This window comes from Saccopteryx bilineata, chromosome 3 (assembly GCF_036850765.1).
Source record: "Saccopteryx bilineata isolate mSacBil1 chromosome 3, mSacBil1_pri_phased_curated, whole genome shotgun sequence".
NCBI lineage: Eukaryota > Metazoa > Chordata > Mammalia > Chiroptera > Emballonuridae > Saccopteryx > Saccopteryx bilineata.
In genome coordinates, this window is record NC_089492.1 from 286,865,827 (window position 1) to 286,887,724 (window position 21,898).

Below are 21,898 nucleotides of genomic sequence, written 5' to 3' on the forward strand. Positions count from 1 at the left end.
TTTGGTTAAGCCACATGAAACTGCCATTTTTATATGTTGAAACTGTCAAAATATTGGAAGGGAAAAAAATGGCATATCAGAAATGTCATGTGGTTCAGCTTAATTCACGCAAGGCAGTTAGTTGAGTAGCCATTTTCAGTAAGTATCTGGGTGTTAGGACAGAAACTTTGCATCGGCAGTTACTGACCTGCGGGAACTCATTACGGGCGCAGTTGCCTCTGGGATCAGTAGTGTGAAATATCAGGTGATGATGCCAGGTCTTGGGAGACTGTAAAGAAGCATAAAGGTTGGCCCCTGTTCTCAAAGCAGATGATCTGAGGGGCGGGGGGCGGGGTCAAAACCACACGGGCAGAGTGGACGCCAGACACTTGGTGCCGAATGAGGGAGGCAACACACTGGATGGACCGGGGCCCATTAACAGGCAAGACGATGCGGTTACGGAAAGCAGGGTGATTTAGTTCCCCGAAGGCCGGGGGTATTGACACGGACTGGGAAGGCAGGGCGGGGATAGGAGCACACGCGGGACCTGGCAGGGCTTCCAGAGCACGAGGTGTACAGTTTGCTTGAGTTGCGTGTGCTGTGGAGGAGCGGAGTTGGGTGTTACCTTGGGGGGCCGCACGTTGTCCGGTACCGAGCGGAACACGTGGGGTGTGGCTGTGCATGCGTAGCACTAACACTGGGTTCAGATCCCCCCCGCCCCGGGTCTGCACACTGAGTGCAGATCCTGTGTTGTCTTCCCAGCTGCTTGAGACCGCACCCCAGGCAGAGGCTAAGACATCCACAACCAGCCAGTGAGGCCTGGAGACCCCTCACGGACTCCTTTTCTCAAGCATGGCCTGCAGCCTGTCTGCTTTGGGTCCATCTGGTCATGCTGGCTAAAAACAGATTCCTGGGCTCCCCAGAGCTGCTGAGTCAGAATTTCTGGGGATGGGACTTCTTGGGAAACCACGTTTTGAACAAGCTTCCCAGGCAGTCAGTCCTTGACGCTGGAATTCAGCTGGTGAGCCGCAAGAATTTTTAAAATGTGCAGTATCTATTTATTCAGCAACACTGGCCTCTTGTCCCTTAGACTGTCAAATAAAGAAATTACAACAGCCAATACAACAATAGCCATCCTGCATAATGAATCAAAATTATACCTATTTCTTTGTCATATATATATATATTTTTTTTGGTGTGCTGCAGAATTTTAGTAATTGATGTGTGCCATGAGATGAAAAAGGTTGAAAGTCGCGGCTGTCGTCTGTGAGGACCTTGGAGGGTGGAGCCCTTGGGTGGTTCTGTAGGGGCTGTGAGGGCAGACCCCGTGGGGTGTATCCTCTGTTTCTGTGTGTTTAAGGTGCTTGAGAAACTGTACTGGTAAGAGCCACACGTGAGCCTGTCTCAGAAGCCAGCCTGGATCAGTTGTCAAAAATAAGCCTTAGCCTGGATGTCCAGCTGGCGAGCGTGGGCGCCGGGGCTGAGTGAAGAGAAGTGGCTTGGGGACACGAGTTGGGTTAGCAGGGACATTGTAGTGGGCGCCCACTGCTCAGCAGGTGTACATTTTCCCTGGTTCCAGATCGGAGGGTCTATAACCTGTTACCCCGCCTCCCTTAGCCAAATGCACCCACGACCCACGCTGGGCCGGCCAGGTGCTGTCTCCTTGGAGCAGAGAGGCGAAGAGGCTGATACCAGTTGAGGCTGGATTCCATCTGTCTAGGCCAGTTTGCTCTGGGCCTGTGGTGGCCCTGATGTCCTGGTTTCTTGAGCTGCCTTGGTCTCTGGCTGTTTCCAAGTCCCTTTCTCTGGCCTGCAGTAAATTCCGTGAGTTCATGATGGCTCTTCAGTGAAGTCCCTTTTGCCTGAAATCGCCTGAATGGGTTTTTCTGTTGCTTGCAATCAGAGAACCTACCTGTCTGAGCCGCAGTAGTGACCTCCATTAGGAGTGTCGCGCAAGGCAGGGTGGCCTGAGAGTAGGGGAGACTGTCAGCTTGGCTCTAGAGACACTCCTGCCCCTCTCCTCTGGGGAAGAGCAGGGCAGAGTGAGGTTCTCCTCAGCTGTGGCAGGAGACTCAGAAAGAATGCCAAGCCAGCCCGAAGCCAGGTTTCTCAGAGGGACAGAGGGGGAAAGTGAGGGCCAAACGCTGTCAACCGAGAGACCTGGACAGGACTTTGGACACCGAGAAGTCAAATCTATACTGTGTGGGTTCACCCATTGTTATAGTTTTATGTTTGGCTTTTTTTTTTTTAAGATTTTTTTATTTATTCATTATATAGAGGGGAGAGAGAGTGAGAGAGAGAGAGAGAGAAGGGGGGAGGAGCAGGAAGCATCAACTCCCATATGTGCCTTGACCAGGCAAGCCCAGGGTTTTGAACCGGCAACCTCAGCATTTCCAGGTTGATGCTTTATCCACTGCGCCACCACAGGTCAGGCCTATGTTTGGCTTTTTAAAAATTCTGCAATAAAGTTCCTTTTGACTGTTTTAGATGATCTCAGGGGAGCAAGGGGGAGAGAGACGGGAAAGGTTTGGTTCATCCGAGGCCTGCTTAGCTGGAGAGGTCGTCCGGGAAACTTGGTGCGGCATTTCCAACTTGCTGAGAGCAGGGTTTTAGGTCCACTTACCTAGCAGAGCAGGTGCCCATGGTTTGAGCTGAGTGGGAAGGGGCTGGGCAGAAGGAGACTAGACTATGATAGGTGATTCTGGGAGGTCTTTGTGGCAAAGGTTGAGAGAAGGGGAGTCTAAGAGAGAGGACCGAGAATGCAAAGGGGCAGAGACGCACCTTTACAGGTCGTCACCATGACGGAACTCCATAATTAATACACGTAACTACATGTACATACTGTCCCATATATGTAACTAATGGACCTACACATCAAGGATGGAGGAGAGAGGAAAGAATGAGTCGATAAGAACTTTTAAAGTTTGAAAAATCAGCTCCCAGGAGAATGAGGCATTACTGAAGAAATTGGTCCCTGCTCTAGGGAAGGAAGAGCAGAAGCCAAGTGTCATTTGAGAGCCAGTAGGGCACTCACTGTGAAACCGCCTAAGGAATTATTGCTGATCGTGTTGGCCGTGTAATGTTATTGTTATGTTAGAAAAAATAAAAGTCTTCCTCTGTTAGAGACATCGAGTGAATTTTGCATGGCTGAAACAGTTCCACGTCTGGTTTTAAAATACTCCGGAAACAAGATGCTGGATAAATGAAGCAGACACTGGAACTCCCGCCTTTCTCCCGAGTCGCTCTCTTTCTCTGTGCCTTCGTTCCCTAGTGGCACCAGCAGCCCAAACCCGGGGAGTCACTCTGGATTCTTTCACTTGCCCTGTTCAGTTGGTTACGAAGTCCTGTCCTAAAGGTCCCCAAGTCTTTCCTGCAGAAACTGCCTCAGTTTAGCCCTCATCAGATCTTGCCTTGCCCACTCGGCCCAGCCTTGCTGCACTTGGCTCATCTTCCTTGTTAATATCGGGACCTGGGATGAGAGTGCACTGGCCGGTCTGCAGGTGACAGCTCGGCTCAGCGGTGAGATGTAGGGTCACACAGCTGGTTGGGGGAAAAGCCCATGCTGCTCCAGCTGTGCGGGCAGCCACCTGGCGAAACGGCTTTTACCTCATTCTAGGGAAAGGGGCCCAGCCTGCCTGGCAATTTAATAAGCGCCCGTGGATCTGAGGCACCAAAATTTGTTGCTGCAACCCGTTCAAGTGGCCGACTTAAATATAATCGGGGACATGTGGAAAAGATAGAGACAAGTCTGCAATTCCTGCGTTCTCGTTGTAGATGGACCCAGCCTCTCAGAGGCCAGTCGGGAAAGGCATAATGAGTGTCCAGATAGCTTATATTCTTGTATTTGATCATCATACCTTTGAGTCACTATTCCTTCAAAAAATTATAGTACAAGGAGCATGTTCAAAGCTGCCGGACAGATTGCCCTCCCTCCCCCCCTCCGTCCCTCCAGACCTTCCCACCAAGCCTCCCCCCCTCATGTCAGCTGACGACACCTTCATCCTTGCAGTTTCTCACTTGTAATCCCACAGTCGTGGCCTTATTTTCAAAATGCGTCCCATATCTGACCACTTCTCTCCACCCTGTGTACCCCCAGGTTCTGGCCCTCAGCATCTCCCACCTTGGATTACCCCCGTGGCCATCTTGACCCTCTCAGAGATAGCGCAGCAGCCAGATGGAGTCTTTCAGAATATAAGAAACAGGTTGATTCCTTTGCTCAGAACCCTCTAGCCGTGTCCTCCTCACTCGGAGGACAAGCGGCAGTTCCTGGAGTAGCCAGTGTGCGTCAGGTTTCCTATCTCTGACCTCATCTGCTGCCCTCCCCTTCGCTCTGCCACTCCAGCAGCCAGGCCTCCGTGTCTGAGCCAGGCCAGGCCCAGGTCTGCCTCCGGGCCTTTGCACACCCTGTTCCCTGATCTGAAACTCTTACCCAGATAATCATGTTTCTTTAGTTTCTTCTGGTTTCTACTTGGATGTTATCTTATCAACAAAGCCTTCCCTGCAACACCTGCACTGTAAACTTGAAATAGCCCCACTGCCTTCCCACGCTCCGCACTCTCTTTCCCCTTCCTCCCAGTGTGAAATCTCCAAGGAGAGGTGTAGGGAATTCAATCTATTGCCTGAATGATGAGTACCGTTAACCCCTTATTCCACAACACACCACGTAGGCGGCCAGCCACGCCGCATTTATCCAGGGTCTTAAACCGGCACTTTCCTACGCAGTCGCCTAGGTCAGGGAAGCACTGTCACCCCAGACAATGGGGACTGCCTCACTGTTGTCTCCTCAGAACAGTGAACTCCCAGTCAAAACTGAGAAGTTTTCTCTAAATTAAAGCTGGACGCTTTGACTTACTTTAAAATGGATTACGCAGTACTGGTGCACACCTCAGATGTGTAAACGAAATATAGTGAACTAGCAGCGCATCCTGGGGAACAGGCTGATATAGAGACGCTGGGTGTCTCTAGAGCAGTGCTCGGCGGACTTTTCTGTCAAGGGCTGGGTAGCTGAGGTCCCAGATCCATGGAGTCTCTCGCGGTGACTCACCTTTGCCGCTGTAGCAGGGAAGCAGCCATCGATGATACGCAAACCAGCGGGCGTCTGTGTTCTCATAAAACTTTGCCTATTGACACTGGAATTTGACTTTCATAAAATTTTTTCATGCCACCAAATAATTTTTAAAAAGATAAAAATCATTAGCATGCAAGTTGTTAAAAAAATATTATAGGGGTGGATCTGTCCTGCAGGTCGCGGACCAGACCAGGGCAGCACCAGCAATGGTGGTGGGTGGTGGGTGGTGGGAGGGGCCGTGTCTGCATCTCCCGTCTGTAGTTACTGGGCCCTTGTGGCTGTTGAAACGCGGCCAGTGCGACAGAGGAACTGACTTTTTAATATTTAATTTTAGCATGAATTTTAACTAGCCCCCTCCCCCCGTGTGGGATGTACTCTTGGCCAGCACAGCTCCAGAGAGCCACCGTATAAGTGCAGCAGGGACCGCGGACAGAACTCTCCGTTATAGCTTGTTCTTTAAAAACTGACATTATCTAAAACAAACAAACAAACAAACAAAAAAAAAACAAAAAAGCCCTGGCAATATCATAGTCACACAATGGACAGGGACTATGGTGGTAGTAAGCTTCATTGAATGCTTGCTTTATGTCAGGCAGCGTTTTAGGCCCGGTCCCTGTGTTGACTCACTGGGTGCTCATTCATGTGGTGGCCAGTGAAGGTACGGTGGCTGCAGGCGCCATCCAGGAGTGGCTTTTAGGCGCACAGGTTGGGTGACTAGGCAAGACACAAAAATTCCATACCATGCGACACCATCTTTCCAACCTCAGAAACAAGCAAAATGAAACAACAACTATTTGAAGATATGCAACTTGTATAGTGAAACTACTTTAAAAAAGCAAGGGGGCCTGACCTGTGGTGGCGCAGTGGATAAAGCGTCAACCTGGAAACACTGAGGTTGCCGGTTCGAAACCCTGGGCTTGCCTGGTCAAGGCGCATATGGGAGTTGATGCTTCCTGCTCCTCCCCCTTCTCTCTCTCTCTCTCTCTCCTCTCTATAATGAATAAATAAAATCTAAAAAAAAAAAAAAAAAAAGGCAGGGGGTTCAGGCTGTGATACCTCTGGGGGAGAAAAGGTGTCCCCGCCGGGGCCACACTGAGGGGTCGGCAGGGCTCCGGGCCTCTTCACAGCCCTGCTCTGTAGTGGTCCCAGAGAGGTAAGCTGGATTTATATGGATGGGATGGGCGTGGCAGCCTAGTGTTTTCATGCAGTGAACACGGTGGCCATTGTATTGCATCTCTACTGTTAGTACTGAGTCTGGTTTCAGTTCCCATTTGAGCAGATGTTCCATTTGAAGAGGTGTTTATATATATTTGTTGGCTCAGTTGCATTTAGAACCAAGATTAGATTAGAAAACATTGTTATTTATTCAGCTCAAGAATAAGAATTTAAAAAATAAAACCCATTGCTCCAACTGTTTGTTTTTTTTCATTTAATCTAATGAGTTGAATGTTACCAGAGACTCTTAACCATAAGGACTTATACTGAACATGAAAATCTGAAAACTGGGAAGAACAAATAGGTGTACGTCTAAACTACTGTCAAGAAAGTGTTCATTTAATGTCCTAATGCACCTGAGGGTGTTACAAAATATAGCAGTATTTCGTGGGTAGGTTAGTATCATTTCAAAAATTATGCAGTAGTTTGTGGTAAGTAGGACTCAAAGAAACATTTTGTTACCGAAGGTTCCAGCTTTGCTATAGCCATTCCAGCAAGTAGCTCCTGAGCTTATTGTTAAATTGTGTCAAGCTTTTCTAATGTATTATGTGCATCTTTGACTTTTTTCCTTATTGTTCCGTCTTTGTTCTTTCCTGTATTACTGACATGGGTTTATCTTTTCTCCCTTTAGAGAGTTTTGAGGTGACAGTCACCAAAGAAGGTGATAAAGGGTTCTTTCTATCCCTGTTATGAATATTAACCCACTAACTTTTGACTATAAAATTGGGAATCAGCCCTTAAACAGAGGAAGCTGTCATGCTCTGTTACCCCTTATTTATTCTCCTGCTTTGTTTCTATTTTTAAATATATTGATGGAAATTGTTATGTAACCAAAACCCTTGGTTAGAAATATCTAGAAATCAGACATCCATTTGAACTATATGGGTAATATTGTAGCTTTTTTTTTCTTAACTGAATTTAGGAGAGTCATTTTGTAAAACCATTTTTTTTATTAGTTGTAATTTTGGAAGGATTCTATCATATTTTTTATGTGAAATACATTTTGTGAAGTTTTATATAGACATCTTTGTTCTCCCATGGGCAAAAATGAAAACCTGGATTTTAATTCCCGATTAAGCTGGTCAGCCAACTTAGATGCACGGAACGTCCCCAGATGGGCTTCCTTTCAGGTCTATTAGCATAAAGTCTGAAACAAGGGACAGTCCGGCCCCTCGCACCTCCCTGGTAGACACGCTAGCTGTTGAAATGGATGCCTGAGCAGTTGGTATTTCTACCGTTCTCGTTCCGTAGTCTGCTTTTGATTCCCTAATTTTAGCCAGGCTCATTGCACAGGAAGACTTGTTTCTTCTGATTATTATTATTTCTTTTTTTGACAGACTTTCTGTAATTACGGTGCTGAACCTATTGTCTCACGCCCCTTCCTCTCACAACACTTAACTGTGCGTTTTCGCCTTCTCTCTGGTCCAGCCCAGAATAGCTGCCAGGTGTCCACAAGTAGCCGGGGCAGTCTCTCGGTGTGATCGGTCGGGCCTTGGCCGTTTGCTAATGAGATCACTTTGACCCTGGAGCTGTCCTAAGTACTCCTGTGAAATGCCTGTCTGTATTTTCTCTCTCTCTCTCTCTCTCTCTTTCTCTCTCTCTCTTACATTCCTGCATGAGTTGATGCAAAGTTAAACAAGTTGCTTGGAAAGCCAGAACTTGCTTCTTTTTACTAAAGCCCCGGAACTCCCCCCGTCACAAAGCACAGCGCCACTGCTTTGTCCACGGACCCTCTCAACCCCTGGCTGCCGGACTGTCGTTGCTTTCCCTGGTGGGGGGAGGGGACTGAGCGTGCAGAGGGTGTGTGTGTGACCGGCACACTGACCCGTGCTGCTTTGACTCCCCAGGTGAGATCTGTGGCTTTAAGATCCACGGTCAGAATGTGCCCTTCGACGCGGTGGTGGTGGATAAGTCCACGGGCGAGGGGCTCATTCGCTCAACGGAGAAGCTCGACTGTGAGCTGCAGAAAGACTACACGTTCACCATCCAGGCCTACGACTGTGGCCAGGGGCCCGACGGCAGCGCCAACACCAAGAAGTCTCATAAGTAAGTGAGCGGGGCAGAGGGTGTGAGCGAGGGAAGCGGTGGTGACCGTCACCCCCCCCCTCGTCCCCTAGCACCTCCTGTACTTTAGAAATAGAAGATAGTTCTCAACTGCCCATCGTGACGTAGTAGGCAGTTTGATCAGAGACCCTTGTAGGCGGCTCCCAGCAAGGGCCTGGCACATAGCAGTTGTTGAATGAACGAGTGGGAGGGATTTTATGCCAACCCGTGCTCTAGTAGAGAAACCAAGGCCCCCCAGTGAAAACCGGGAAAGCTCCCTGTTTCCTGAGGAAGAGGTCAGTTTATCTTTAGTCTGTAAATGCTGAGGGTGTGAAATTCATGGGAGCTGATGGGAGAAAGCCAATGGCAGGCCGCAGCCCGGGTGTGCGTGCACGCCCTTCCTGCCAGTGGCGGGCGGCTGGGGTCGCGGGGGGCCCTGCACGGGGTAGGTGTGGAGTTGAGTCCTGCCTCTGCCCTTTGGTACCAGGCAGAGGTAATCTGGTGGCGTCTCAGCTCCTACTTAGTCTGTTGACGAAGGGAAGAAGGTCATATGGTGAGATGATGTCATGTTACCGTGGCGAGGGTCAGGATGCATAGAGGGGTGGCGTTGGGGTGCGGAGGGGCTTGGTGAATGGTAGGGGTGCTGAGAGCTGGTGAATGACTCATACTTTTTATATACCATTTTTCTTGAGAAAGATCTTATTTTGGTCCAAGGCCTCATCCGAATCAGAACCCGCCCTGAACAGTAGTAGTCCTGAGCCCACGGTTTGTGTGTCACTAGCTGGTCTGATGAGGCCTTCGTTGCCTCATCCCCATGCTGGGAGGTGTGACCTGGCACCCGGGAGGGCAGCAGTGATGTCCCTCATCTGCGGGCTCAGCAGTGGCTGGCATCTCAACCACGGCTTCCTAATGGTCCCTGTTCCTCAGAAGCAGGACAAGACTTATCTCAGTGCTTGTGTCTTCACTGTTTCTTACCCCTTCTTTCTTTGGTTTTCCTTGTTTCTGAATTTTGCAACAGTATTTTTAATTTTGCCATTAGAGCACTAACAGATAGCAGATACAGTGTATCTCCCTCCTTCACACCCTGTTGAAAATCCCATTCCTTTTATTTTATGTTGCTACCTTCTTACCAGCTGCCTCATTCCTGGGACCTGGAAGAATCAACCCAAAGTCCTGTTTTATCTTTCTGTTGTCTCCACACTAAATTAAAAGCAAAGAATAGTTTTAATTTTTATCTCCACCATAAAATTTAATAAAAGGTATGAGAAAAAGGAAATGAAAAAAATAGAGCAGAATTTTTTTTTTGGGGGGGGGAGATTAAAAAAAAAACAACAAGCAAAGCACACAGCTTTTTTCCCCCTCTTCCAGAGCCACTGTCCACATTCAGGTGAACGACGTGAACGAGTATGCGCCTGTGTTCAAGGAGAAGTCCTACCAGGCGACCGTGGTCGAGGGGAAGCGGTATGACAGCATCCTGAGGGTGGAGGCCGTAGATGCGGACTGCTCCCCTCAGTTCAGCCAGATTTGCAGCTATGAGATCGTCACTCCAGACGTGCCATTCACTGTTGATAAGGACGGTGAGAACAGAGGGATGGGTGTTCTTTGCCCGGGGACAAGTCTGGGCAAGCTGTCCCTTCTGAGTCAACTGGTTTCAAAGCCCAACTTTGTACTTCAGTAAAACTCACAAGTTGGAGACTTTGGTCCATTCGGGCAGCTAGAACACAGTGCCCCAGGCTGGACGGCTAAAACAGCGAGACATATATGTCTCACTGTTTGGGAGGCTGGGAAGTCCAGGGCTAAGGTGCCAGCCCATTCAGGATCCCGTGAGGGCCTGTGCCCTGGCTTGCAGATGGCCACTTCTTGCTGTGTGGGAGAGACAGGACACTTCTTCGTGTGGTGGGAGAGACAGGACACTTGGTCTCCTTTTTTTCTTCTTTTTTTTGGGGGTGTGTGTGTGTGACAGAGACAGAGAATAGGACAGATTGGGACAGACAGGAAGGGAGAGAGATGAGAAGCATCAATTCTTTGTTGCAGCTCCTTAGTTCATTGATTGCTTTCTCATATGTGCCTTGACCAGTGGGGCTACAGCAGCAGCAGAGGCAGTAACCCCTTGTTCAAGCCAGCAACCTTGGGCTCAAGCCAGTGACCTTGGGCTCAAGCCAGTGACCTTGGGTTCAAGCCAGCGACCTTGGGCTTCAAGCCAGTGACCTTGGGCTCAAGCCAGCGACCATGAGGTCATGTCTATGATCTTGTGCTCAAGCCGGCGACCTTGGGGTTTTGAACCTGGGTTCTCTGCCTTCCACTGCTCCACAACCTGGTCAGGCATGGTCTCCTGCCCTTCATAAAAGGCGCCTGCCCAATATGTTATTTTTCACCTTCTCGCCTTTCAGTCAGCATGCACCTGAATGAGACGGACCTCTCATTAGTCCCGTTTTCTGTTCTGCATTAGATTTGAATCTTTTGCCTCATCTTGAAGGTGAAGGTGTATACCTTAATGCCAGACTCCCTCCATCTTCCTTGAACCGAATCAGGTCATTCTAGAGTGGAACTTGTTTATGAGGTTCTGGCTTTATGATGGTGCAGTGTCCCCACTGTGAGCACACAGTCCAGAGTCTTGGCTGAAATCATGGGCACGGCAAACACTTAGCAGACATCCATGCTCCTGGTCACAGCAGTCTTCTCTTCTAGTGGACGGGGGTAGGAATCCTCCCTCGCTCGCTCTCTAAAAGTATATCTTTTAGCAAGAAATATTTAAAATGCAGCTTGAAAAAAAATATATAATGCAGCTTGACTTTGTATTTAGTATTTGAAGAACTTGAATTATTTTGTCTTTTTTGTCTTATATGTACATCTTAAAGTACATATAAAAACAAGAAAAAATCTGTAAGAATAAGTGGAGTGGAGCTGCATGGACCCCTGGGCGCGGGTTTAGCATTATTGGGCTCAGGAGAGCCGGGTCGGTGCCGCCCACCTTGGTTCTCCTGTTGGAACCTGCAGGGCTGAACCCAGGTGCGTCCTGTGTCTCTCGGCAGAGGGCCTCGGGGGTGCTAGCCAGCCGGGCTTGGGTTCTCACTGTGGTGTCTCCCTCCGAAGGTTACATAAAGAACACAGAGAAGCTGAACTACGGGAAGAAACACCAGTATAAGCTGAGCGTCACAGCCTATGACTGCGGGAAGAAAAGAGCGACCGAGGACGTGTTGGTGAAGATCAGCATCAAGCCCACCTGCACCCCCGGCTGGCAGGGTGAGCCCTCCCCTCCCCCGTCCTCGTCTCTGCATTCGCCCCTGTTCTTTTTTTTTTTTTTAATTCATTTTTGGAGAGGAGAGGGAGAGACAGAGGGAGAGAGAGAGAGGAGAGACAGAGAGAGAGAAGGGGGGGAGGAGCTGGAAGCATCAACTCCCATATGTGCCTTGACCAGGCAAGCCCAGGGTTTCGAACTGGCGACCTCAGCATTTCCAGGTCGACACTTTATCCACTGCGCCACCACAGGTCAGGCTCGCCCCTGTTCTTAAAGCCGGCACCTCACAGCGACCTAACGTGTGCATTTCCCTCCGCCCCTCCCGCCGCCTCGGGGCCCACGCAGGGTGGAACAACCGCGTGGAGTATGAGCCGGGCACAGGCGCCTTGGCCCTCTTCCCCAGCGTCCACCTGGAGACATGTGATGAGTCCGTGGCCTCAGTGCAGGTGACGGTGGAGCTGGAGACCAGCCACATCGGGAAAGGCTGTGACCGCGACACCTACTCCGAGAAGTCCCTTCACCGGCTGTGTGGTAAGGAGGCCTGGGGCGCTCAGTGAAGGCGGAGGCCCCTATGCATGGAAGTGTGTGGTGTGTCGGCGTTCACAGCCATTAACGGAAACTGGCTCTAGCTTCCTGCACGGCTGCTGTCGCCTTACAGACTTGTTTTCCTCCTGGCTGGGCCTCGGGGCGCAGAACCCCACGGAAGTCTGTTCACGATGTTGGTTGTGTGTGTGCGTGTGTGTGTGTGTGTGTGTGTGCCTTTTTAAGAACCTTTGATCTGAAGACAGCATTTCTCTGACATACGTGGAGAATCATCAGAATAGAGATTATATACATGAGGGAGTTTTAGGTGAGAAGAGATGTTTACTTAAGGACTGAAGGGGGAGAACCACAAGTAGTGAGGTGGCTTTTGGCAAACGTAAAGATGAAAATCAAAATTAAAAAAGACACCCACCTCTGATGTACGGTCCCCACCGACCATGGAGCGGGGGCACCGTGCGGAGGAGCCACGAGACGTCAGTTGGGGAAAGTTTTATGGTTTATCTGAATGTGAGGTCTGGCTGCCTCTCGTGGAAAATGCTGAGGAAGAATGTTCTGCTTCGCCAGTGATAAGACACCAGTAACTCAAATAGTCTCTTCATTATCAGAAGGGTCTCCTGTGCTCTGAGAGCCGCACAGGTCCGCTCTGCAGATGTGTCCTCTGACCCCTGTCGGTCTCTCCCTGGCCTGCTGACAGCAGTCTGGTTTAGGCAGCCGGCTTTCGTACACAACTGGGAATTGTTACAGGGCGAAAAGCAAAAGGGAGAAGGTGTATTCTCAGCCGGCTCCTCCCAACGATGAATATACTTGGTGATTTATGACTCAAAGTCCGAATAGTCACAATCAGGTGCCTGATCTATGTAGGTTAAGAGGTCTGGAATGTTTTCTATTCTAAACTACGTCTATAAGTATAATGAGTAAAACTTTCCCATCATGCCATTTTTTTATGGTCTTAAATGAACATTTTGTCAGCCGAATAGTTTAAAGGTAGGAAGAATGGGAAGGACTTTGTATTTGAGCACTTACAGTGTGCTAGGTACTGCCATGTGAGTTGTTTCATTTGGTCAGGCCTGCAGAGAAGGCGGCGTTGGCCTCGTGTTCACAGAGGAGTGACATGAGACACAGGGAGGCTGAGTGGCTTGCCCAGAGTTACACTTTTAGGAAGTGGCCGATCCAGGATGCCGACCAGGGTTGGACATTCCTCGAGAGAGCGGGTTGTTCCGGCCAAATCTGGCTGCTCCTGGGAGTCGAGGCGTCGAGGGCCAGGCAGTGGGGAGAGTTTGCAAAGTCTTCTTCTGAGGACAGATGTTTTAAAAATTGAGCTGGGCGGCCTACAAGATAGTTGGACTTTTCTTCGTGCTTGGTTGGCTTAGTGATTCCATTTCTAGGACTTTATTCTAAGGGAATGAAAGATGCTTGTTAGGGCAGGGTTTAGCCCAGGAGACAATGTGGGACAACCCCAGTTCACCAGGGACATCAGCTAAGTGAATTACGTAAATCTGGGCGATGAAGGGCTGGTCAGACGTGTTCAGCAGTGCTGTAAAGAAATGTGAATGGGGATGTCTGTGTGTATGGACCTAGGACTCCATTTCTATAATGTGTGTATTTATACATGTTACATACATTTTTGTGATATGTATATATTCATAAAGGACTGGAAATGCTTCTATGCAGATGTTAATTGTGGATTATAGGTAATACTACTTTTTTTCATCCTAGCTTTAAAAATTATACTTATGCTTATTATTTAGGACTTTTTCTTGTAATAAAAACCCTTCTTTTTGGGAAAGCTAAAGTGGGTCTAGCAAACCGTATGAACCCTAAGGCAGGGACTGCTCCTCAGTGTGCCGGGCAGTGCCCTCTGCGCCCTTCACACGTTGCGTCACGCGTGGCGCTATGGTCTTGTAGGTGCTGCGTCCGGCGCCACCGAGCTGCTCCCCTCGCCGAGCGGCTCCCTGAACTGGACCGTTGGCCTCCCCACCGACAACGGCCACGACAGCGACCAGGTCTTTGAGTTCAACGGCACTCAGGCGGTCAGGATCCCCGATGGCGTCGTGTCCGTCAACCCAAAAGAGCCTTTCACGATCTCCGTGTGGATGCGGCACGGGCCTTTCAGCAGGAAGAAGGAGACCATCCTCTGCAGCTCGGACAGGACAGGTGAGGCAGGGCGCGGGCCCACGGGCCCGCCGTGGTGGCTGGCTGCCAGCCTGCATTGGCCTATGTCCTGCGCCAGGGCGCCCTCGCCTCCACGTGCTGCCCTGGTGTGTGGGCATTGGTAGTGAAGACCCAAGGCTATTTGTTCCAAAACCCTGCCTTGGCCCAACTGGGAGATTAGTTCATTTATGCTGATAAAACCCTTGTCTTCCAAATCCAGTGAAGCCGTAGCTCCTATTTCTCCTTCAGGCCTTAAGTTGGCAGTTGACCAGCCCCACCTGTCTTTGCAGATATGAACCGGCACCATTATTCGCTCTTTGTCCATGGCTGCCGGTTAGTTTTCCTGCTCCGCCAGGAGCCCTCGGGAGAGAAGCAGTACAGACCGGCAGAGTTCCACTGGAAGCTGGATCAGGTGAGTGGGCGGGAGACACACCTGCGCCGCTCTCCGGAGACAAGAGCGCGCGTGGCGCCCTGCACGGCCCAGCCGCCCCACGTGGGTTGTACCGGCGACTCTGTGGTTTCTGTTTCTGTGTGTCATAGCTTAGCAAATTATATCCACTGAACTCCTTTTCACTGAAAGCCTAAGTGTTTTTTTTAGTAAATATGTATTTTATACATAAAATATTAATTATAGAGTAATTATATGTTTTAAATTCAAAATACTGTGTTATAACTTACTGAGAAAGCAGTCCTTAAAAATTGGGATTGAGCCCTATCCCACTGGCACAGTGGGTAGAGCACTGTCCTGGAACACCGCGGTTGCCGGTTCAAGCCCCGGTCCAGGCACCTATGAGAAGCTATCGATAGGTGCACAACTAAGTGAAACAGTGAATTGATACTTCTCTCTCTCTCTCCCTTCCCAGTCCCTCTTCTCCTCTCTCTCTCTCTGTGTCTCTCTTTAAAAAAAAGAAAAAAAGGGACTTGAGATCTTTGCATTTGTATATTCATTATTTAAAGCTTGACCCCCCAAATGGTGCCAAGGAACCCCAGGGGCCTCAGCAAATTCATGGGCCTCCGGGGATATTTAAAATTGGCAAGGGGCCAGCAGTCTTCACGTCTCGTACACCACGTGAACTACAAGCTTGAGGGAGTTTGCAGTTTTGATATTAGTTCACGTGACATTCCTTTTGACAAAGTCATGTTTTTGCAAAGCTGTTTTCCCAACAGTTGCTGTTGAGAAAATGCAAGTATCACATGAAAAAAAAAGAAAAAGGATTTGTTACAGGAAATGAGGGGATTCTATAAGTGGACAAAGCCTTTTCCCTAAAGTCACAGCGGATTGTTCTTCCTACTGCTTGGCCTTGGGGATGAGAAGAAAACCTTTGGCCTTAGCTTTATTTTTCTTTGTCTCAGGCAGTTAGTGGGCAGGAACTGACACACTGTTACATATGCCAGAAGTTGCTAGAATATGGCATTGTTGAAAACAGTTACGAGATAGATACATATATAGATAAGACCATAAGTGAGGAAGGAGGAAAGTATGTTCGTGGGGAGATGAACTGGCCGTCTTCAGCATTCATCTCTCACTGACGTCATTCTTATTTACAAGGGTCACTTCTTTCTTAGAAACTTTGATCTGAAATTTTTTTTTTTTGGCATGCAAGAGAGAGAGAAGGAGAGGGAGAGGGACAGATAGGGACAGACAGACAGGAAGGGAGAGAGATGAGAAGCATTAGTTCTTCATTGCAGCACCTTAGTTGTTCACTGATTGCTTTCTCATACTTGCCTTGACCGGGGGCTATAGCTGAGCAAGTGACCCCTTGCTCAAGCTAGTGACCTTAGGGTCATGTCTTTGATCCCGTGTTCAAGCTAGCAATCTCTGGCTTCAAACCTGGGTTCTCAGTATCCCAGGTCGACCTTCCACTGTGCCACTGCCTGGTCAGGCATTTAGTGTCTTCTGTTTACATTTTTTAAAAACTTTATTATGGGATATTTCAGACATGTAAAAGTAGACAGATGGGTGTAGAGAACAACTCCACATACCCCTCACCCAGCTCCAGCAGTTTTCAACTCTCAGTTACTCTTGTTTCGTTGTTACCCCCTCTCACTATTCATAATTGCCATCACCACCTTGAAAACTACTTAGTAAATTTTGAGCAGAGCCCAGCTATGGTGTATATTTCTTTCTATGTAGTGATAACGAAACATGTATCTCTAAAAGATAAGCCTAAGGACAAAACTTTTTTTTTTTTTTTTTTTCATTTTTCTGAAGCTGGAAACAGGGAGAGACAGTCAGACAGACTCCCGCATGTGCCCGACTGGGATCCACCCGGCACGCCCACCAGGGGCGACGCTCTGCCCACCAGGGGGCGATGCTCTGCCCATCCTGGGCGTCGCCATGTTGCGACCAGAGCCACTCTAGCGCCTGAGGCAGAGGCCACAGAGCCATCCCCAGCGCCCGGGCCATCTTTGCTCCAATGGAGCCTTGGCTGCGGGAGGGGAAGAGAGAGACAGAGAGGAAGGCGCGGCGGAGGGGTGGAGAAGCAAATGGGCGCTTCTCCTGTGTGCCCTGGCCGGGAATCGAACCCGGGTCCTCCGCACGCTAGGCCAACGCTCAACTGCTGAGCCAACCGGCCAGGGCAGGACAAAACTTTTTTACCCCATAAAAGTATAACAGTTCCTTCAGATGAAGACAAATACAGCATAATTTCACTTATATGTATAATATTAAAAAACAGAATGAAGAGATAAACAAAACAGACTCCTAGACACGGAGACCATTTTGATGGATGCCAGGTGGGAGGGGGGTGGGGGGGTGGATATAAAAGGGGGGGATTACAATCAGCAGACGGCCAGTTATAAAACTAGTCACAGGATGTGAAGTACAGCATGAATATAGTCAATAGCATTGTAATAACCCTTTACGGTATCAGATGGATACTAGACTTACCAGGGTGATCACTTCGTAAGTTATATAAATGTGTAATCAGTATGTTGTACACCTGAAACTAATATAATTTTGTATGTCAACTGTCATTAAAAAATAAAAAGTTATTTTAAAAAATTAACAGTTCGTTGCCTGACCATCCTCAAAGTCACTGGCTTGAGCACAGGCTCATCCGGCTTGAGTGTGGGGTCACTGGCTTGAGCATGGGATCATAGACATGACCCCATGGTGATGGTTTGAGCCTAAAGGTCGCTGGCTTGAAGCCCAAGGTCACTGGCTTGAGCAAGGGGTCACTCACTCTGCTGTAGCCACACACATTTACCCCCCCCCCCGTTTAGGCACATATGAGAAAGCAGTCAATGAACAACTGAAATGCCACAACGAAGACTTTATGCTTCTCATCTCTCTCTCTCTCTTCCTGTCTGTCCCTATCTGTCCCTCTCTGATTCTTTATCTTTGTCACCAAAAATAAAAACAGTTCCTTAATATTATCAGATATCCAGTCAGTGTTCAAATGTCAAATTACCTTGTTCATGGTTTTATGTTTACAGTTTGTTTGAATCAGTATCCAAATAAGGGGTCATACATTGTGGTTGGTTGATGTATCTTTTGAGTTTATTTTAATCTATAGATTTTTTTTTTCCCCTTTTGGAATTCATTTGGTGACAAATGGAGGCTTTTTGTCCCATAGTGTCCAATAATTTGGGTTTGGCTAATTGTGTCTCGTTGGTGTCATTTACCACACCCCTCTGTTTTCATATCCTAAAGTGATTGCAGGATCTAATGGATTGATAAGATTCGGGGTGACATGTTTGTTCCTGGTCTGTAAGCCCTGTGTCTGTAATTTAAGCAGCATTGATGCTCAGTGTCATCACCTCTGTGGCACTGTAGACCTCTGGTCACTTGGGTTGCAGAAAGCTTGTTCCTAGGAAGAGTTTATAGGGATAGTAATTCCTGAGTTCCGACATGTTGTTTTAATAGTTTGTGGCTTTTATACTAAAGGTCAGTTTGGCTGGATATAGAAATCTCTGGCTCATATGTAAGATTTTCTTTTTAAGTTTTATCTTTTTTTTTTTCTTTTTTCTTTTTTACAAAGAGAGGGATAGATAGGGACAGATAGACAGGAACGGAGAGAGATGAGAAGCATCAATCATCAGTTTTTCGTTGTGACACCTTAGTTGTTCATTGGTTGCTTTCTCATATGTGCCTTGACCGTGGGCCTTCAGCAGACTGAGTAACCCTTGCTCAAGCCAGCGACCTTGGGTCCAAGCTGGTGAGCTCTGCTCAAACCAGATGAGCCCACGCTCAAGCTGGCGACCTCGGGGTCTCGAATCTGGGTCCTTCGCATCCCAGTCCGACGCTCTATCCACTGTGCTACTGCCTGGTCAGGCTCATATTTAAGATTTCAAAGAAGAAAAGGTCTCTTTCTCCACTGCCTTATGACATAAAATGTTGCTTATAAAATCTGATGGCAATCTGATTTTTTTCCCCTTCTGAAACTCTTGGTCTTTTGTTGGGATGACCAAAGGATGTCTTTCTTTTCTAAGTCAATTAACCTTATGAGCATGTGTTGGTTGTTTGGGGTCTGTTTCCCCAGATATGTGGTATGTTCTTTCAGCATGTTCTTTGCAGGCAGCTGGGGAGACACTCGGCGATGCTCGCTCCTGACAGGAAAGGCACTCGGCTTCCTCTGGCCGTCTGTCTGCGTTTACGTTCATTTTTCTGTAGGTCGTCCACTTTGAGTCAGACAAGAAAATACATGCCCGGCTTATGCCTGTTCCGAGATTGGAGGTGTTTATAGTTTTGATTCAGAGGAGGAATGGCCAGTTGGCAGGCTATACGCCAGGGTAGGTGTCCACCCTGCAGATACGAGACTTTCCTGGTATCACGCTGGTAGCAGAAGAGAGTTGGGCTGTTCCCAATTTGGGGGCCCTGTCATGTGGTAAGTGAGCAATGCCCACTGGTCTGAAATGTCCTAGATGTGATGATGTTGCCTTTGGCCCTTTTGGGTGAGATGTGGTTAAGGGAGGTATATTTTGTTGTCAGGTACTTTTCTAAATCTTTTCTTTCTAGGAAGATCCGTGGTCCTTATGGGGTAACTCATCCCCGTATCCGGTGTGCTGCTGTCCTTGCTGTGTCTTCAGAGGAGAGGGAGGTGGACATCCACGCTCTAACCCTCCCCTTGGCCTCTCGTAGGTCTGCGATGAGGAGTGGCACCACTACGTCCTCAACGTGGAGATCCCAAGGGTCACACTCTACGTGGACGGCGCGTCCCACGAGCCCTTCTCCATGACGGAAGATTACCCGCTTCATCCGTCCAAGATCGAGACTCAGCTCGTGGTCGGGGCTTGCTGGCAAGGTAACAGCAGTCATTGACACCTGTCCCCCAGGGCTCAGGTCTCAACACTGGTCTGCGCTGTTGGCAAAAACAGGCTCTTCTCAGTGGCTCACTTCCCTCCCCTTTGTCCCTTTGTTCCTTTCTGGGGACATTGCTGAAGGCGCCCGTACTCTGGGCGGCTCTGTCGGTGGGCGCGCACTATTGCTGTGGTCAGGGACTAAAACTCACCGGCTCTTTTCTGGGAACCTGGAAGGGAGAGTGCTGCACAGAGGGAAAGTGTAATTAAGGGACATTTTTAAATTAATCTGTGTGTTGAAAAGTTTACGAAAACAAGGAGGCAAGAACCAGGCACAGAAATGTCGGTGTGCTGTGGCCTGGAGGACTCTTCCAGGGCGACTGGAGCTTGGCAGCCTGGTGGGACCCCTCCAACCAGTGCAGCAGCGTTTGGGGAGGGCTCGTGGGCACCTCTGCTGAAAGATCGGGGATGGGTTGTGATGACAGGGCCTTGTATTTGTGCTTTCTGAGTGGCGAGCTGCATGCTGATTTCTTTACGTAATTATCTCATTAATTCTTATAAGTCTCTGGGGTAGAAGCTATTTTTAACCCTATTTTATAGCTGAAGAAACTGAGGCTCCAGGAAGCAGTGAGCCCGTGTTCCCGGCTGGGTCACCTTGGTGCTAGGATGTGAGCCCCTGAAGCCGGTGTACCCAGGGCCCGAGCTCTGACGCACTGGCATCGGACCAGGGCTTTGAACCTTTCCGTGTTGTGGAGCCCTTCAGTGGCCTGGGGAAGCCCATGGACCCCTGCTTAGGATAACTGTTTATTAATCTATAAAATAAAATGCATAGGATTTCAAAGGTAACTGTTTACATTGAAGTATAGTTACCCAAGTCCCAATAGGCAGAATGAGTGTGACAGGAACACCCACGCCACCCTGCTAACAAGCGAAGAGCAGGCTTTCGCAGCAGGACCAGCACCTGCCATTACTTCAGCGTGGCGCGCGGCTTTGTGGAGATGCTTGTCATGTGTGCAACAAGGTGACGTAATGGGGAGATAATCAACGATCTCTCTTTGGTGACACATACCACTGTGGTTTATGGCTGACCATTTACAGCCGAAGGAAAACTTAAGTTTCAGAAGTTAGTGAAAATAACCACGTCTTTTTTCCCATTCAAGCTCATGGACCCTCCGTCGGCCCCCAAGGTTCACGGGCCTCGCATTAGCCCTTGCACTTGACTCTGTGTTGGGGCACTTCCAGGGGGTCACCATCACTACAGGTATCTGCTAAGGGGATCGGTTTATCTCCTCCCTGTGGAAACATTGTGCCTGGAGTTAGTTAGGTTAGAAATTTGTGAAAGAGTCCAGTTCCCAAGACAGCTTTGCTATGTGTGGGAGAATTGGATTGCACCATTTTCCTGCAGGTCCTTTCAGATGAGAAAGGAATAAGACAGAGGTAATGCAGAGCAAACCTCCTCGGGGAATTCCCAGATTTCATTTTGGTGACAGTTCATCCAAGGAGGAAGTGGGACGTGGAGACCGAGGGATGAGGAATAAATCATTAGGGAGACAGGAGTGTTTTCATTGCTGTTCTTAAATTCTGAATTCAAATTTGCTCTCCAAATTAAACAAAAATTTCTGAGAAATTATTTTAGAAATAGAGATAAATGTGCAAACTGAGATGTTATATTCTGGGAGCTTTGTTCCTGGGATTAAAACAGCCCCATGGCCCACCCCGCCTGCCGTGGGTCCCTTTCACGTCACAGCAGTCCTGCTGTCAGAATGGACCTTTTCACCGTCCTCTGTCTCTTTTTTTTACTTTGGTCCTCAACATCCTCAGCCGGAAAAATCTGTCTGAATCCCTAAACCAAACACAGATTTATTATTATTATATTTTTTTAATTAAAAAAAAATTTTTTTTTTTTGCATTTTTCCAAAGCTGGAAACGGGGAGGCAGTCAGACTCCCACATGTGCCCGACCAGGATCTACCCGGCATGCCCACCAGGGGGCGACGCTCTGCCCATCTGGGGCGTTGCTCTGTTGCAACCAGAGCCACTCTAGCACCTGAGGCAGAGGCCACAGAGCCATCCTCAGCACCCGGGCCATCTTTGCTCCAATGGAGCCTGGGCTGCGGGAGGGAAAGAGAGAGACAGAGAGGAAGGAGAGGGGGAGGGGTGGAGAAGCAGATGGGCGCTTCTCCTGTGTGCCCTGGCCGGGAATCGAACCCGGGACTCCCGCATGCCAGGCCGATGCTCTACCACTGAGCCAACCGGCCAGGGCCTTTTTTTTTTTTTATAAATAAATTTTTATTAATTTTAATGGGGTGACATCAATAAATCAGGGTACATATATTCAAAGAAAACATGTCCAGGTTATCAAACACAGATTTTTAAAAATGTAATTAACAGGGAGGAAGATCTCTGTTGTTCCTTTCCGTG

General features: G+C 48.7%; 1 protein-coding gene across 4 annotated transcripts in view; it reads left to right on the forward strand.

Moving 5' to 3' along the window:
• CLSTN1 (calsyntenin 1) overlaps positions 1 to 21,898 on the forward strand; it is a 68,868-nt gene that overhangs the window by 37,912 nt on the left and 9,058 nt on the right. For 2 of the 4 annotated variants that reach the window (XM_066270508.1, XM_066270511.1), the window contains exons 3-10: positions 6,894 to 6,923; positions 8,110 to 8,308; positions 9,674 to 9,882; positions 11,399 to 11,548; positions 11,889 to 12,074; positions 13,992 to 14,240; positions 14,528 to 14,649; positions 19,321 to 19,483. In XM_066270508.1, the coding sequence (XP_066126605.1) occupies positions 6,894 to 6,923; positions 8,110 to 8,308; positions 9,674 to 9,882; positions 11,399 to 11,548; positions 11,889 to 12,074; positions 13,992 to 14,240; positions 14,528 to 14,649; positions 19,321 to 19,483 (1,308 nt within the window). The remainder of the gene's footprint in view (positions 1 to 6,893; positions 6,924 to 8,109; positions 8,309 to 9,673; positions 9,883 to 11,398; positions 11,549 to 11,888; positions 12,075 to 13,991; positions 14,241 to 14,527; positions 14,650 to 19,320; positions 19,484 to 21,898) is intronic. The other 2 variants (XM_066270510.1, XM_066270512.1) reach the window with 1 other exon arrangement.